This window comes from Carassius carassius, chromosome 36, assembly GCF_963082965.1.
Source record: "Carassius carassius chromosome 36, fCarCar2.1, whole genome shotgun sequence".
Classification (NCBI taxonomy): Eukaryota; Metazoa; Chordata; class Actinopteri; order Cypriniformes; family Cyprinidae; genus Carassius; species Carassius carassius.
The window spans coordinates 5,087,923-5,106,589 of record NC_081790.1 but is presented as its reverse complement, the minus strand read 5'-3'; the positions used below and the strand labels follow the sequence as shown (position 1 = coordinate 5,106,589).

Genomic DNA, 18,667 nt, shown 5'->3' with positions numbered 1-18,667 from the left:
TTTAGATTTCATGAAGGACCCCTTTACCTTCAGTCATATAAGAACCTTTCTGTAAGATGCCATAAAACTTCATGGAGTTAATCTATATGATCCCATAAAATTACCTTTTAACATTTCCTATGATGTCATAAAATGTCATTAAAAATTATTTTGTGGGTCTTTGGGTCTTATGAGAACTGAGTCATATAAGAAAATTTTTACATGTCATAAATGTTCTTCTGTGGTTCTCCTCATTTCCATATGCCATAAAAGACCTATTTACATTACCTATGATGCCACATAATGTCATAAATATGCTCTTTTGTGGGTCTTATAAATTCCATTTCATGCCACAAAAGAACCTTTTTCAGTTCCACATGAAAACACAGAAGAACCATGAAAGAACGTATACTAGGTTCCTTATGACGAACCCTTTTCAGTTTCTATGATGTCATAACAGAAACCTTGGTTTCCATGTGGCAACCTAGAAGAACCATAAAAGAACATTTTAGGCTCCATGTGAAGAACACTTTTCAGTTCCTTATAATGCGTACTGACACAAAACAACTCTTGTAGGTCATTTTTGCTTCTATATAATGCAATAAAATAACCATAGATGGATATTATGGGTTCCATATGATGCAAGAAAATAATTTGATATTCCTTATATGAGCCACATAAGAACCTTTAAAACATCATGTCATAAAAGAACATTTAATGCCACGTGGTGTTATAGAAGAACCATAAAAGAACATTTTAGTTTAGAAGAGCCCTTTTCTGTTCCTATCATGTAATATAAGAACATTCCAGTTTCTTATAAGTTTCATATAATGCCATAAAACATTTTTAGTTGTCTATGAAGCCATTAAGGAACCATAAATGGATATTATGGCTTCCACACTGTGTGATGCTATGAACCATGCCATTGAAGGACCAAAGAAGAACTTATTCGAATTCCGCTCTTCTTTTTATACAGCAAAATATGGTTTTCGAAAAAAAAGGGTTCTCTATTTCACCAGTGGTGCTGCAAAAGAAGCGTTATGTCTTCGACCGCGCTCTGGTTATAATCCCACTGGCTTTGTTTGCTCATCGAGGCCGCTATCAGCGAATGAGTTCTGGGAGATGGTGTCTGAGATTAGGCCTCTGCTCCACTGCAGCCGTCTGCAGAAGAGAGATGCTAGCGTCAACAGAGGCCTTCACAAAGACAAATCCAGCCCCGTGAAGCTCTGTCTGTTTACCAGTGACAACGATAAGAGAAAACTAGAGGAAACAAGGACGAGCAGCGGAAGCGATTACGCCCCCTCTCGCTCTCCTTCCCACCGAACCTGCCATTTATCACCGTTCTCCACAGACACCAGGGTCAAAGAAAAGGAGGAGGAGAAGTCACAGTGTGCTTGAACGGGGCAAAAAGAGTGGTGCATGAAAAAGGGTGTGCACAGTCCTATTAAAACTCCACTCCGAGATCCATTTCCGGCGTGTTCCCGCGGGATAATCACAATCACCACCCCTCATTCGGCCTTATCTAGGAGACTTTCAGACACCTCGCTACCCCCTTATCTCTCCTCACACACTCCCTCTACACCTCCACTCCTCTGTCAGGCATTGCGTCACTCCCACCATCCACCGACTCTTCATTAGAAGAGAGTGATATGCCGGAGAGCTGGGCGGTTTCATCCATCTTGCCCACGCCCATCCCTCCGGACATCTGTAATCTGTTTTAGACCTGAGTTACGGCCCGCCGCTCTATCTAAAGAAGAGCAGGCCTGGTAAAACTCATTCTGCGTCCTGTCGCACACACTAGACTGCACAGATGGGTCATTACGCTGTGAGAGAAATGGTATTTATAGCCAAAAATAATGAGGATTATTCACCTACATGCTATTTGAAGAGCAGACGAGCCTCCGTAGCTCACTAGAGGACACGTCATCAGAAATGCACATGAACAATGCACCTAAGACAGAACTCGGCTGATTACACTGAGATTGACTGATGATTATAATTATGGAGTATGGAACGAAGGGAATGACGAGTAAAATAGAATCAGAGTTTTTTAACGCTTTGGACCACATTTTGAAATCTGATCAGCTGATGTCATTAATAGTTCAACTATATTCCTAAATCAATTTGTGTATGACCTTTGACCTTCAAAACATAATTTATGCATGACTTAAATTGACATTGATTTCTGTAAAAATTAATCAGTGTGTAGTTAAATGTTTACAGTCAATTGGCAATCACATTTGATTAATCTATTAGGTGCATGTGTTTTTAAGGAAATTAATCCTTTTCATCAAATTGATCAAAAGTGACAATAAAAGATTTTACCATGGTATAAAATATTTCTATTCAAATAAATGCTGTTCTTGGGATTTTTTATTTATTAAAATATCATGATTTTTTAAAATCAGTTTTTCCACAAACAAAAATAGAATATAAAAAAAAATAAATAAATTAAGCACATTTTGACTGAAAATATACGTATGTAATCTCAACTATGCTATGCACTAAATATTAACCATTTGGAGCCAGAATGTTCAAATTAGTCTGCAGTAAAACTAATAACAAAACTAGATTTGAGTTCATTTCAAAGTTTTATATTCTATAAATCATTGATTTATTTATTTATTTTGTAAGACTGTCTGTTATCATATATAAATGACATTGGGTCCATTGAGTGTATGACTGAATCAGACGTTGATGAGAAACAGCAGATAAATCTTATTTTCAGCATTTGACCCGAAACTGACCTAAATCTGCTGATTTGCTTCCTAAATTAAATCAGATGAGGTCCGTTTCTATTGATTAGATCTCCTCAACCCTGATATATCCCCCGCAGAACATTTCTATGCAGACGCGCTGTAATTGACAACTTTCAAACGTCCTCTAAAGAAAACTTGTCAAAGTGACGTGAGGATGATGAGTGTGACGAAGAGGATGACGCTCGTCTCTGTGGGGTTTGCCCTCCAGTGGCATGAGATGAAAGCACTTATGAGCGCCAACAACGTCACGTCACCCTGAGTTAGTACCAGTGTCTTTCACACCTTTATAGACTTTCACAGCAGGTGGACTGCAGAAGAATGCATGTGTGTGTGTGTGTGTGTGTGTGTGTGTGTGTGTGTGTGTGTGTGTGTGTGTGTGTGTGTGTGTGTGTGTGTGTGTGTGTGTGTGCGTGTGTGTGTGTGTGTGAGTTTGTTATGCTAAAGCTAAACGACTCAGAAAGGCTCTGCATCACTCATGGCTTTCATACGATTGACTGAGTGTCCAATGTTATGCTCAGAATCCCATTCTGTGGACATGAGCGGACGTCACACTAATATCCTTGAACACACACACACACACACACCTGAGGCTTATGTGTCGGCTGCCATCTCAGCAGGATTGTGAGAAGGACTTGCTCAAGATGCTCCACTGCAGTGATTTGTGAGGAACAGATTGTTATTCATTTAGCGAAACTGTTATGGCTGCTCTCATTCAGCTACAGGAAAAAATATATATATTTTATTATTTCTGAAATGTTGACGTTTGCTTCCCAGATTTTTCTCCCTGTTAATCTCCTTTAGAGTTTCAGGAGTTCTCAGTGTTGTGTTAAACTGTGCCCAGATTTACAAGGAAGTCTGCAAACAAAAGTCAAACTTCTCAATATGAAATCAAGCATTTCACATTTTTCAACTGATCTGCACTACCGTTCAAAAGTTTGCGGTCCTTTTTTAAGAAATTATACTTTTATTCAGCAAGGATGTATTAAAGTGACATTTTACAAAAAAAGTAAATCCTGATATAAATAAAATAAAATATTAAAATAAATGATTTCTTTAAATATTATTAATTTAATCTTGTCGGAATTTTTTTTTTTAACAAAAATATGAAGCATTACCATTGTAATATTAGTAACAGTGAGTACTATTTTTTTTAATATAATTTTTATCTTTCCTGTTTTAATTTTAATTTAAGATAAAGTTTTAGTTTTTATAGTTATTTTTGGCAGCTAGCTGAAATAAGTTTTGTTTTATTTTATTCTTTTATTTTGGCAAAAAGTTTATTTTATTTCATGTAACATTTTTTTATGGTTTTAATTTTACTTAGTTTAATATAATAACACTGATCAGCACAACTGTTTTCAGCATTGATAAAAATAAGAAATGTTTCATGAACAGCAAATCAGCATATTAAACATTTCTGAAGGATCATGTGACACTGAAGACTTTAGCTTTGCCTCACATGAATAAATTACATTTTAAAATGTATTCAAATAGGTAACAGTTTTTAAGAATATTTCATAATTTTATTGTTTTTACTGATTTTTTTATCAAATAAATTGAGTATTTGTAAGCATAAGAATCTCATAAGAAATACTTCTTTCAAAAACATTGAAAATGTTATCTTCCCAACCCCAAACTTTTGAACTGTAGTTCATGCTATACATATTAGTGATACTGTGTAAATATTAGTGTTACTATATGTGAAAAAGCATCTCGTTTGTTTTTATTTCCTCTAAGGACTTTTAGGAGACACATATGAGATAAAGTGGATATTTAAGTTGGCCCTATGAGTATATGTGTAAGATTTGTGTGTGTTCATTGCAGTTTAGACAAACTTTATTCCCTCAGTGACTGAGATAGGAAGATGCTGTTTACTGCACTGATAAGAGCTCACAATGAATTCTGCTTCATTCAACACAAGTGTGTGTATGTGTGTGTGTGTGTGTGTGTGTGTGTGTGTGTGTGTGTGTGTGTGTGTGTGTGTGTGTGTGTGTGTGTGTGTGTGTGTGTGTGTGTGTGTGTGTGTGTGTGTGTGTGTGTGTGTGTGTGTGTGTGTGTGTGTGTGTGTGTGTGTGTGTGTGTGTGTGTGTGTGTGTGTGTGTGTGTGTGTGTGTGTGTGTGTGTGGAAGTGGAGATACGAACAGCAAACAGGAATATAAACAGAAACGTGCACGACCAAGATTGACAACCACAGATAGTGCGGAAACAAGCTCTGCATCCCGGAAAAACCTGAAGCGGTGAATTAATCCAATTGATCAGACACAGATTTCAATAAAGGATATAAATAGATCCTTAAAGTACTGTTACCTCACAAAATTAGGCTTTAAATGATAAAGAACTAACTTGAGTATCTGGTTGTCTCAGATACGAAATATATTTGGATGAATCTCACAAAAACACATTCACACCAATAAAAAATTGTAAAAAAAAGTTGCATATAACACCTATTTTTATAGAATGCAGACATTTTTGCTGGTTATGTTAGTCCCCATGGACTGGATCAAGAGAGTAAATGTTGAAATTAAATGTTATGTCTATGAGCAGGATGAGAAAATGAGATGAGACTTGTTAGTGTTTAATATTTGAAGTCTGCGTGAACCGGAAGCTGAAACGGAATACTGAATAAAGGGCATGGATTTATGTTTGTGCTCCTCCTCTCTGTCTCTCACTCATAGCGATCTAAGGTTGGAGGGGTGTGTTTAAGGATACTCTGCCCAAGCTGTCAAACTGCCGTCATCAGAAAAGGAATGCCATTCCAGAGCCGAAGTAAATGTTCATATTTTGATTAAAAATTACGAAGACAAACAACTTTATTTAATAGAGTTAACTTTCTGTAATCATTCCATTCTTTTTATGCAAAGTGATATTTTTTATTATTTTTATATAATATTATAGTATTTATTAGTATGGTGAAATATCTTTTTTGTTATGTTTTTTATTTTTCCTTTCATTTGTTATTTTATTTTATTTTATTTTAAGTTGTTATGTGCTTTTGGTCTTTTGTGCATTTTTATTAGTTTTTACTTTTTTTCAGTTTCAGTGATATAGCACTTCAACCTAAACATATCTATTTCATTTAGTTGCCAACATTTCATAACAATAGGACAGTAAATGGGTTTGTATACAATATCATTTTTATGTCATCATTTTTGGCGGTTGAAATATAACCATATTCTTGACAGGCCCTGTGAGATCCATTGCATCCTTCTGCTTCTCCACTGAAAGATTTGGACAAAAAAGTGATCCAAATGATGGATTGGACAGCACTAATGGTGAGTTTCACGCTTAAACAAGTGGTATCTCATTATGCCAAAGCGTGAATATCTTCCTTGCAAGCATGCGAGCAGCTCTACGTCAAGAACAAAGCCGTTCTGATTGCCCTTTTTCAATCTGCCATCTCAGTGTTTTGAATCCATTAAGTAGACCCGCTACCCACAATACCTTAAGAGGAACTGTGATTGCGGTGTGTACGTGACATCATTAACCCTGCATCATAGCGTCATAGTGTTAACATTAGCATCGATTGTTCCAGTCTGATAAACAGGACATGGGTCATTAGCCTAATCATACACAAATAAGTCCTCTTTTCATCTTTTTTCTTCTCTCTCTGTCTGTGCAGCATCTCCCGGCCTCTGTTTTGTGGTATTAGCCGGCTGAGAGTGCATGCTGAATTTCAGCCATTTTATAAAATTGCCCTTTTAGTTTCAAGATTTCCTCGAAATGAAGTCTTTCATAAGGCAAACTCTAGGGAAAAAAAAGCACAAACTATGTTTGGTACATGCATAAGTACTGCTATATCAGACGGCTCTCTGATCTCAGGGCTTGAAGTATTATAAAGACCATGTGATGAATTCACAGAAGCTTGTGAGATGCGGTCGGGTGGTGACAAGGGTTTCATCTAATTGTTATTGTAGCCATATATCTGTCCTGCTGATGTAGTTTAAAATGACATAATCAGAGATTCTGTAGCCTGCTAATCAGATTTTGCAATGTTCATTTGATTTCCATGTAAGATGTGTCTGTTGTTGCTTAAACAGAGCAGAGTGAAGCTGATGGAGGGAATCAGATACAATATTGAACAGACCAGTGTCATTCATTGCCATGTGTTCAACTGCACAAATGAGCAGTTTCTACTTACACAGCCATTTTAAATACTTGATTCTGATTGGTCCGTTGCAACATTCCAAGGTCAGTTATAGAGTGCATTAGTGCCTGCTCACTTTTCCTGCGGTAAACAATTTTTCCTTTCATTTTTCCAATAGGGATTAAAAAAAAAAAAACTTTTGTTAAAGTGCTATGAACCAAGCCGACCTACAGTGGCCCAGTATAGTGCACAACACAACAAAATCTCCACAACACAACGGAAACAAGCCACAACACAATTAAATTAGCACAAAACAATGGAAACAAATATTAAACATGTTTGATATTTACGACTTTTGCTTGGGCTGCCTCTGCTGTGATACCTGCGATAGCCAATGAGAACAAGCAAGCATCACCTACCAGATGTTGCATGCTTCTATAGCTGAGAACTGAGTTAGCTGAGTTCTCCATGAGAACTGTGAAATCGTTCCTACAGTCAGCGAGTGTGTGGTCTCGTGGTCTGGTCGAATTGTCTAGTGTGCACATTCAGTGGATCATAAGGCTAAAAATACAAAACCGTCTTCCCATGGTTTTAAAATCGGTTTAGATTTGAAAATCGTCTAGTGTGTGGCCAGCCTAAGCAGGACACATCTTCATATGTATTTCTTTTTGAGGACCATACCTTATTTCTCATTAGCTGCTCATGTTGCAGTGCATTTTGGTTAATTTCTCTCACCCTCTGCAGGAGTGTAGCACCAACATGTACAGACAAATTCTTCACAATAAGACCTTTCAAATGTATTCAAGTAGACAGGGTAAATATAATCTTGATTAATATAACACAAGTTGTGTGGGTTATTTTTATGGTGAGTTTTTGTTATTTTTAAAGCTGGAAACCTTGCATCATAGTTCATCGCAGTTGCATGTAAAAAGTAGCTATTATTTAGGCATGAAGCCCACCTTTTGTGTTTCACAGAGGAAAAAAGTTCGATCTGGAACTAATTTGTTTGAGAGGCTGGGTCTATTTGCAAATTGTTAGCAAATTAGCGATTATTAATTAATTAAATCTCATTAAATCTCATTACTGATTGACATCTGTTTAGTAAAGCTCTCGGATTCTGTGTTGTAATTTTACAGCTTGATTTGATCACTTGACGTGTTTTTGTAACACTTTGTGAGATTGTTGTTGTGAAACACAGCTATCTTTTCGCCCTTGCTCAAGTATCTCATGACGCAACTCTCTCCCTCAATCTCAATTTCGCTCTCTCTCTCCTCCTCTTTTTTCATCTTTTTCTCTTGCTCATTCTCCCTAACAGTCCCACTTGTGCAGAGGTGGCGTAATTTCCACCATTTGCTGATTTCTGCGTTGATGTGCGCAGTAGGGGAGTAGCGCAGCTGTGCTTACCTCTTTGTGCGTCCTGCTGGGATTCTCAGTTCGTTATCAATTATTCTGCTAAACTCTCTCTGGAGCTCCTGGTTCCTACCGGGATAATGTGAGCGCCAACCTTTAATCAAGTGTGAGGCGACCCGTCTCATCAAATCCCACAGAGATGCAATAAGAGTCGTAGTTTCACACACACATACACCCACACACACACAGTTCATTCATAAAATATTCTGTCCGAATGTTTTACAACACATACACTAAATAAACCTGCAGCTGTTTTTGTTGTGAAATGAGATTCTTGCCTTGATTTTTATCTAGATAATGTCTTTTCTTTCTTCATACGTTCTTTGTCTTTATGATTCATGAGTGCAAATTATTTCAAAATAACATTTTGCCTGCGAAAATTTGCCAACAATAGTAAATGTGACCACGAAATCGCCCTAGGGCTTTTCACACTTCTACTAGAGTTGAAATGAGGTCAACTTTATGTTAATGAGGTTTGACACGATTCGGCGGCAACCTATCGGAATGTACAGTAGAAGTCCACTGGTTGCGAGGATACCAGAGAACGCAGCCCTGTAAACTCTGTTCCCTGACCACATTAGTTTCCAAGCAAAATGGAGGAGAGATTGATTATTGCGTGGTCAAATTCGGTCCTAGAGAGCCATAGTCCTGCAAAGTTCAGCTCCAACCCTGAAAAAAACCTTTCCTGTCTGTAGCCTTAGTAATCCGGTAGATATTAATGAGCTTGTTCAGGTGTGTTTGGTTAGGATTGAAGCTTAACTATGCAGGTCTCTGCAAGACCAAACTTGCTGTGGCGGGTTTCCCAATAATCTACGATGTGTCCCTGGCTGCGTCCGAAAACTCTAAAAAAGGCAGGAAGACATCAAGGCACGTTCAAATCCAAATTCTGCTTTTCTACTTCCTGTCTCCGGAGGTACCTTCATCTGATCGAATTTTGAAGGCAGCATAGATTTATACTTCGCTGCCTTTAATATCCCACAATCCTGTGTGAGTCCATTCCGTGATAAAAACAAAGATGGCGTCTGGAAGTTGCGTTTGGTGGTCAGTTTGTGTGTAAATGTATATTTCTGACTAACTTTTGATGTTAGTTCTAGCGAGAAATCAGTATTATAGTAGGCTAATTAAATCTTCGGTTAGTAATCACAAAAACTTGTTCTATTTCGTTGTAGATCATTAAACCGTTATGCTGCCTTAGAATTCTGTCTGAAATCAGTTTCATGAGATGCCTTTGTGCAAAAACACTGCCTGCAAAGTCATTGCCTAATACGGCATTGAGACAGCTCAGTTTTCGGATGCGGTCCCTGTTTGGTACAGGGACATTAGTAAAAAAAATTATGCGTGGACCAAGGTGTCTTAAAATGGTTGGTGTTCTTGGTTAGTTGCTGATGTGCATTAACGTTATAGTAATAATAATATAATGATATAATAAATAATAGTATAATAGTCCCAGATCATTTTTAAACCTTTAAATCTATTTTCCTGATTATACTTACATTAAGTAATGTTTATACCTGATTATACTTACTTAACTAACATTTTCAGTGCAGGACTTTTACTTGTATCAGAGTATTACAGTGTGGCATTAGTGCTTTATATGTTATTAGGTGAATGATCTTATTACTTCGTCGCCAACAATATTTAATGAGGTTAACTATTATGAACACACTTGTATGTGGTGCAAACAGTTTTAAAGTTTACCACAAATTTGTATTCTTCTCATTATTTCCCTCCCTTACAAAAATTTATCACGCTTCTATTGTAGTAAAAGATTAGTAACCATGTTTTGATTACCATTGATTACCATTTGTAAAACCACAGTTTTACTACACATACCATGGTTAATTTGTGGTTACTGTGGTTTTAATAGAAACCATAGTTTTTTGGTTTTATTTGTGGTAAAATCATGGTTAATTTTCATAAGGGCTGTTGCGGCTAATAGCGAAGTCTCGCACATTCACAGCAAATGGGTTACTTCGGCTCTGTGAATAGGAAGAAGAAACTGTTTATTCTTACCTTTACAGTCCACCGAAGTCCATTCAGGAAAAAACTTGATAGTACAGCTGGCAATAATACGTTATTGGCCTCTGCTAGAGCTGTATGTAAACAGATCACGTGTTGCATTCATCCAATCATTGACACCGGGAATATGTAAATAAGGATGTTAACCGAGAGTTTGCTAATGTAACTGTGCATTTTGTTTAGCTAAGAATAGTTGGAAGCAGATGACACCGGAAGCCAGACACTTGGAATTTACAAATTGCCTGGCTTGTGGGAAACTTGGATACAATAGGTTGTTTGCACATGACATCATTGCTGTGGCGCGAAATGCAGCTGGAAGGCAGGAAGTGATTTTTCTCCATAGGAATCAGTACCAGCATCTCAATGTGCCTACTTATACTACGCTCTTAAAGTATGTACTCTTTGGTGAAGAAAAAGTACAGACATTTGAGTGTGTAGTAGAAAAGTAGGCAAGCTTTGGGACATACTATCATGTCACAAAATTGTCTTTTTACAAAATTTAATTTCATTTAACATCCTATCATACTGGAAAGAAAATAAATAGCTCGTTGATCTGCCAGTCACAGGTCTTTCATGCTGAGAACTCATATTTTCTGCATAATGATGCATTTAAAAGTTATTGACCAAAGATGTTTATAAAAGTTCACATTGTTCACACTGTTGCAGATGCAATATAACATGGATAACAATAAATAAATATTTTTTACCAGGTTAAATGTTGATAATTAGTAACTCAGATCGCACGCATCTGCTACATTTGTTTTTTTCTAACGCGTTTTATTAGGGCCCAAGCACCATCGTGTCAGGACCCTCTTGGAATTGCTCCGTTTCTTATTATTCGTGTTTTCAGTTCTGGACTGAATCCTCTACAAAGCGTAATGGATTGTGGGCAATTTTAGACATTAGAATGTGCATTAATCCATACTTAAAAAATCCTCCTGAAATAGTAGACTTTTGCCATACTCTTTTCAACATACTATGCTTTGGGACACACTTATTCTAATCTCAGATATTATTTAGGATGTATAGTATGAACATTGAGATGCAGGGACAGTCACTAGCAGAATCACTAGCAGATTATAGCCTAGAAAGTGAGCAAATAACCGAGCGCTTCCATATAACCACCAAAAAGCTGTCAGTCTCTTCAGTTTAAACTCACAATGTTACATTGTAATCAGTGAAGCTCTCTGAACTGCAAATAATATATTATTTAGGCTACATTGTGTCTACGTGTAGCATTTAGCACTGAGTGAATTCTGACTGTGTTACCCTAGTCCTATGGAGAAAAATTGATTCCTGCTCTCCTGCTGCATTTTGTCATCAGAATTACGTGATTGTAAATCCGTAGCAGAATCACGGTGGCCGTCTGAAGAATGTGGTTAAGAGGCATGCGATTGATTTTGCTTAGCATCTAAAGTACAAATTTTGACACCGCAATGCTGGCTTAACACTACAAAATCGCTGCTAACCCTACTCCGGTTTCATAACCAAGAATAAAAAGCCATGCCAACCCCGACTCTAAATTGCAAATGTGGGTAAAAAGTGGGATATAGAACAAAGATAACCCAGGGTAAATGGGAAAAGTCACCGGAGTAGTTTCAAAAAAATTGCTATTCGTTCAAAGACATGAATTTTCTTGTTGAATTGTGTAGCATCACAATCTACAGGCTACTACTTATTAGCTGTTCATGTTGCAGTGCATTATGGGTAGTTGTATTTATCAAGAGTGTGGGACCATTTTTGGGGGCGTTTTTGTGATCTTTGGACGTATTACAGAAAGTTTCTTATCTTAGGTCTTAACTTAATGGGATGGTTCACCCAAACATTTGATGTTTATCTGCTTACCCCCAAGGCATCCAAGATGTAGGTGACTTTGTTTCAGTCTGTGTACATTTATAATAAACTACAACCAAAACATATTATTAAAACGCGGTATGAGGTACTTGATGATTTAGAGTGAACTATTTCTTTAAGCACAATCACTTCTTTTAGTTCCTACGTCATGTTGAGGGACGGTCAAGATGTCGAGGGGACCTTGGTGATGCCTGGTGCATGCAAAAGAAAGACGTGTCTGAACATTGTCCTCCATCATAGGACATATTTGACAGGATAAGGCAAAGCCCAGCTCCTCTGCAGTCATGGTGTGAGCAGCTTGTCAGCGATGATGATGAACATCTGCAAAAGGAGAGTGTGGCGATAAAACATGAATCAATCTGTTGATTTAAAAGTAGTGATTAAGCAGTCTATTGGATTCAGGTCAGCAGTTTTCATGAAGAGGTCCAACTGACTAGAGCTCATTAAATTGATAGTTGTGTAACATGTCATGTATTTTTAACTTGATTGCTCAATAATAGAGACAATCTCAGAAAAGTTGCTAATACAAGTAGCCTATGTTAGAGTGCTAATTTAAGTTGCTATTCTCAGGCAATCATTGCACTTTTAGCACATGATGACTGAAAAGATAATTAGATGCTAATATAATTCGCACTTTTAACTGTTTTAATGATAAACAATGAGCATTACAATTCCATTATATATAAAGCAATGTGTTTATATTAACATTCTGTACACTAAGTTCTGTCTTAAAGAAATATTTCACCCAAAATTATCATAATTTAGCCAAAAGCAATGGTTTGAAGTTGAAAATGTCTTAATGATAGATTTGATTTTATAAACACTGAACTTTTTCAGTTCACAATATGTTAATTGATGGACTGGAGTGGTGTGGATTACTTGTGGATTATTGTGATGTTTTTATTAGCTGTTTGGACTCATTCTGATGGCACCCATTCACTGCAGAGGATCCATTTGTGAGCAAGAGATGCAATGCTAAAGTTCTTCAGATCTGTTTTGATGAAGAAACAAACTCATCTAAATCTTGGATGACATGAGGGTTCATTTGTGGTGATTTGTAATTTTTATGTGAACTATTCCTTTAATGGCAGTTCACCAAGTAATTAGTGACAGAACTAAATTACTTCACCTTACAAAATGAGTAGATTATAACAAATCTCAGTGATTTCTTGTGTAAAATTTGAAATTACCGTAACCAGAGTTCGCTTTGCTCATGTTTACTGATTTTATTACAAAAGATCTTTAATACAGATAAATAAATAAAGGCAATTACATTTGTCGTACATTAGGGATTGTAATACTTGTGCAGTACCGCTCTTTAGATTCCAGTTTTTATTTGGGTGCTTCAAAATGAAACATACTGAACAAAACAGTGATGTGCACCAACACAAGTACATATTTTATTTAACATCAGCCACAGATCTTACAAGTTTATGAAATTAAAAAGAACTGAAGTGTCAAATGAAAAGATGAGGCAAAAAATAAATAATTTTTTAATAGGGAAAATATACATAGGCTCAAACTCAGCTAAGTTTGGCATCCCCCTGGACAAGCGCAGGGAACAGAAAGGGTCTTATGCTCTTAAACACACATCTTCAACGCTGTTGCCCTTCATCTGCTGAAGCTCTTGGTGGCCCAGTAGCCGATATTGGAAACTAACTCGGTTTACAAACTTCCCGCTCGACACCATTCTGACCACAGTGTTATCACAGCCAACCTTCATTTGAGCTGATGGGAAGAGAGATATGGAGAGGTTTGTGAGTGCCTTTGCACACTAAATTGTCCAGCACAATTGCTGCTGGAACCAATGATGATGCACAACAGATAAAGTAGGGATGCTCACCTGGTCCATTAAAGGAGTAGCAGAGATCTGCCATAGGGAACATCTTGGACGTGTCCATGCCGTTTCCACCCAAAAGCTCGACAAAGTCTCCAGAGCCGGCACAGCCGAGAATGGACCGCTATATGAATAAACCAGAAGTCACAAAGTCTTTATAATTTATCTGTGTCTTTAAATCAACTATCTTTTTTTAATGATATCAAATTAGCTTTACTCATTTTTCAAAGATTCTTAATTGAACAACCACTCTATTTTACTCTATTCTGTCTCTGTTTGTTGTTCTAGACACCCAGCTGCAAGTTAACCACAGAAAGACTTATGACAAAAATGTTGAATAATATTAATTTAATTTAATTTTGTTTTGTAAATGCTACATTTCTTGACCAGAAATCAGATTTTTGCTCACCGTGAGAATTTTGGCCAAAACTCAGCGGTACTTTAACTTTATAAACAATAAGAAATAATGAAATTGTACATAAAAATGTATTTATGAATTGAATTTTTTTGGGAAGGCTGGTTTGTGTAAATACTGTTTACTTGACCAGAAATCAGATTTGTGTCCCCTTAAGATAATTTTATAAACATATATAAACACTTTGAAAAAGTGAAATTTGTAAATAAAATGTCATTTTTATGATTTTATTTTATTTATTTATTGGGAAGGCTGGTTTGTGTAAATGCCACATTTCTTAACTGGAATTGCTCACCTTGAGATCATTGTGTTGGCCGAGACTGAGCTCTCCAATCTGGATCTCCACTGGATAGATGATTGAAAAACTGCAGTTCCTGTGCTGCTGTGGAATGATCATGGTGAAACTGCCCTCTGGGGTCTGAGACACAACATTACAAGCTACAAAAAGACAGAAAGAGAGAGAGACCGATGGTTAACCAACAGCATCTTGCATGTTGAGCTTTAAGCGTGGCTTCAGCTTGAGCCATATGTCATTCCTCTAAAAGTGTAAAGTGCTCTGCACCTTCTGGACATTAGTGACATTAGTTTTCAAGATCATCAGTACAGCTGAAAGGCAAAATTTGAAATGATAAATGCATAATTTCCAGTGTCATTTTTGTATTTCTGTACACTTACGGAACGGATTGATGAGTTTGCGGAATGTTACTGTGAAGCTGCTCCCTGATTGGTGGAGTCTGAAGAACAGCATGGCGACATTCTGAGACGACCGTACAATTGGTCGAGTCACTCCAGTCTCGCAGTAATCAGAGTAACGCTCGTACAGAGGAAGAGGATGGTCCTGTGTGCTGGGAAACTTCTCGCCCTTCATCACCCAGCCATCAAATACCTTAAAGAGAAAAAGGTAGAAATTAACACCATTCTACTGTAAAAAAAAATCTCTCTTTTTTTTCAAAGTTATAAAGATTATTGTAGTACGTCTTACAAGAAAATACTATTCAAGTCTTACTACTTCAAAATGTCATGTTAAATTTCAATGCGCCATTTCTTAACAATTTCTAAGTGAAAATTCCTAGTACATTTTACATCCTTTTTTTTCATTGTACTTCAAGTTACCTGGGTTCAGGTCAGGCTCAGTTTACATAATTCCCTTCAGTTCACCCTGCCTGTTTCAGGTCAGCAGAGTTTAGTTTAGTTTCAGTGCCAATAAATTATCTTAAATTTCCTCATTAATTCGGTAGCCTGTTAACTTCAACAATATTCCATGTCCCATTCAGTCAGTCCCATTAAACTACATTAATAGGACATTAATCTTGCACAGGCTATCAAAACTACACACTCAAAAAAAAATGCTGGGTAAAATATGAATAAACCCAGCGACTGGGTTGTTTTGACGTAATGGTTAGGTTACTACCCAGAATGTTGGTTTAAACATTTAATTCAGCTGTTTTTTATTTAACCCAGCATTTTTTTTAAGTGTTGTTTAGCTGTGTTCAGAATATATGACGAAATTAGTCTGGAATTGTTTTTGCTTAACTGAATTTTTAATTCAATTTGTTTTATAGTTGAATATGTTAGATAATTGTAAACATGCTTGTTGTTATATGACCTGGCTTAAAATGAAATGACACGTGATCTTTTGTAGCCCTGACTTAACCTGGCTTAGTGTACATGCGCAGCTTGAACAGGCAGATTTACACAAACACACCAGCTGTTTTTGTCCATATTTAGAACAAAATAAGTTACTGTAATACTATGAAGTGACTTTTTGTAAACAACAAGGATGTAAGAACATTTCACCTTTATGAAATCCCCTCCTCGGCAGTCGATGTTGACCGAGTCATACTCGACGCTAATGATGTCACTAGGCTCGCCGATGAAAAACACGGCGCAGTTTAACTGTGGACGTTCTGCTGTGAACGTAAATTGACCCTCTACAGCCACCATGTCCAGACATCCTGAGAGAAACAGAGGAAGATCGAGAAAAGGTGAAAACCCAGAAAATATACATAGTATAAGTGTCGAATAACCACTCAATAGTGCCATATTGTGCTAATATAGCGATTAAACAGTTAAAAACTGATTAAAGACATATGAAGTCAACACCACTAATCAAATCATTCATCATTAATCATGACGCGTCTTTTGGCAAATGAAATCCCTTTCTGTCGTCACTCACTGAGCGCTCGGCGGTACACAAACTCCTCCGGTAACTCTCGCTTAAGTTCAGAGCTGAGCAGAGATAATAATCCTTCCGGGCTGATCTCGTTATCCTGACAAAACAACAACAAATAAAAACAGGACATGGGAATGACTGGAATTAGAAAAGTAAACAATATGAATCAATTAGAATTGCATTTCAACAAGTAGTGCGCAAGGAAATAAGGACTCCTTGGATTCAAAAGAGCTCTTAAACTTTCATAAAACGTTAGAAATAAAACATTCTACAAATTGCTTAGCCTACTAAAACTTTATTTTAAAAAAAATTGCACTTGCAGGCGATCTATTTCTGCTTGATCTGAAATAACTATATATATATTGAATGTCTTTTCATTAAAATCTTTTAAGTTTCCTGGCAAACATATTTTGCAGTGCATATGCTCACAAACGATACAATAAAAGTTGCACGTATCATCATTACATTGTTATACCATATCAGCATTAGGATAATATTGTACAATGACTGTTGAAGTCAAACACACACGGAGCTCACAACAGATCAAAAGTTAAATATAAAGCTATTAAAGTACTCTAATGAGTGTGAGGTGAGGGGAGCAGGTGTGAATATTTCTCACCTGTATGTCCAGAAAGCGCGCGTGTCCCCGGAGAGCCGTGACGCTCAACAAGAGGAAACACAGCTGTGCGCGCGAAGTGCCCGACATCTCCGTGCGTCTGTCCGCGAAGATTTGCGCAATAAGAGAAGAATTCCACGAGCTCCCGACCAGACTGCTGCTTTTATACCCCCTCACATAAATAGAGGAGGGGGGGCTGCCTGTATGGATCAATTGATGTGAGTCCGAGAGAGAGAGAGAGAGAGAAAGAGAGAGAGAGAAAGAGGGGTGCATGCCATATACCTAGTGTTTATTCTACTTTTTTCTAGTAATTGAATAGACTGGTAAAAATAGCTAATTCTTTAAATTGTAGCATACTTATTAAATGGTAAAATCCATGAGGCCATTTAAAGAGCAATTGTAGCAGGCTATAAGAAATATTAATGAGATTTGTGTGTAATTTCTTATGAATATGCTGAATATTTTTCTAGTCACTAATTAGTTAGTTAATAGTATTAGTTAATAGTATTATATTCAAAATATAAAAAAACAATAAAAGTAGAGTTGTTTTTAAATTATTGTACAAACACACACACACACACACACACACACACACAGGCTATATATAAAATAGTGTAGTGTAGTAACTGATTACCTGTAACCTGGATTACATAATCCGATTCCAAAAATGTAGTATTTGTAATAAGTTTTAAAACTAATTTGAGTTTTAAATGTGTTAAATTGTTGCTAATCAGATTACAGTTACTCTTTATGGATTACATGATTGCAGATCATACACAAAATGGCAGTAATTTATTCATTATTTATTGATCCTCTGAAGAAGTCAGAATACATTGGTAATCTTGAATACATTACTGACTACAATTTTCATCATGTAATTTGTAATCAGCAATAGACTACACATTGTAAGTAGTCTCTCGCTCTCTCTTTACACACACACACACACACACACACTCACACACACACACACACACACACACACACATATATATATATATATATATATATATTCCCCAAGGATTTAATATTAAACCACCCTCGCAGTTTAAGAAAATACCCTAGGCATCTATGACCATGTAAACAAACAAATGTGTTTTATTTTATTTCTTATTCTTTTGTTTAGTGAAGATGTGTAGTCCTTTTCTCATCCCAGAAAAATATTGAGGAATTTCACTGCAGTGGGAGGAAGGTGAGGTGGTCTGACTGAAGTAATGAATGTCACATAGTGTACAGTGAGTCAGTGAGGTATGATTGGGTGTTGCAAAGGAACAGTTCAACTAAAAAAGAAAATTCTGTCCTTTACTCATCATTTACTCACCGTCATATCCTTTTCAAATGTATGAACTGCTTCACTGTGTGCAAATTAAAATGTCACTTTTTGTGCTATACAGAAAAAAAGAAAGTCACACCAGTATGGAACAACAGGAAGGTGAGTAAATAATATCAGATGTTTTTTTACCTTTGAGTAAGCTAACCTTTTATAACATTTATTAATTATAATATAATGAGGCAGCTGAACTT

General features: G+C 36.7%; 1 protein-coding gene across 1 annotated transcript; it reads right to left on the bottom strand.

The window, feature by feature from the left end:
• Positions 1-13,478: 13,478 nt before the first annotated feature.
• Positions 13,479-17,303, bottom strand: LOC132116978 (corticotropin-releasing factor-binding protein-like). Its single transcript, XM_059525923.1, has 7 exons — positions 17,150-17,303; positions 16,534-16,627; positions 16,155-16,312; positions 15,033-15,243; positions 14,653-14,795; positions 13,949-14,066; positions 13,479-13,833 (listed from the first exon to the last, which is right to left on the bottom strand). Exons 1-7 carry the CDS (start codon positions 17,234-17,236, stop codon positions 13,679-13,681), a joined length of 966 nt encoding a protein of 321 aa, XP_059381906.1. The 5' UTR covers positions 17,237-17,303; the 3' UTR covers positions 13,479-13,678.
• Positions 17,304-18,667: the final 1,364 nt, after the last annotated feature.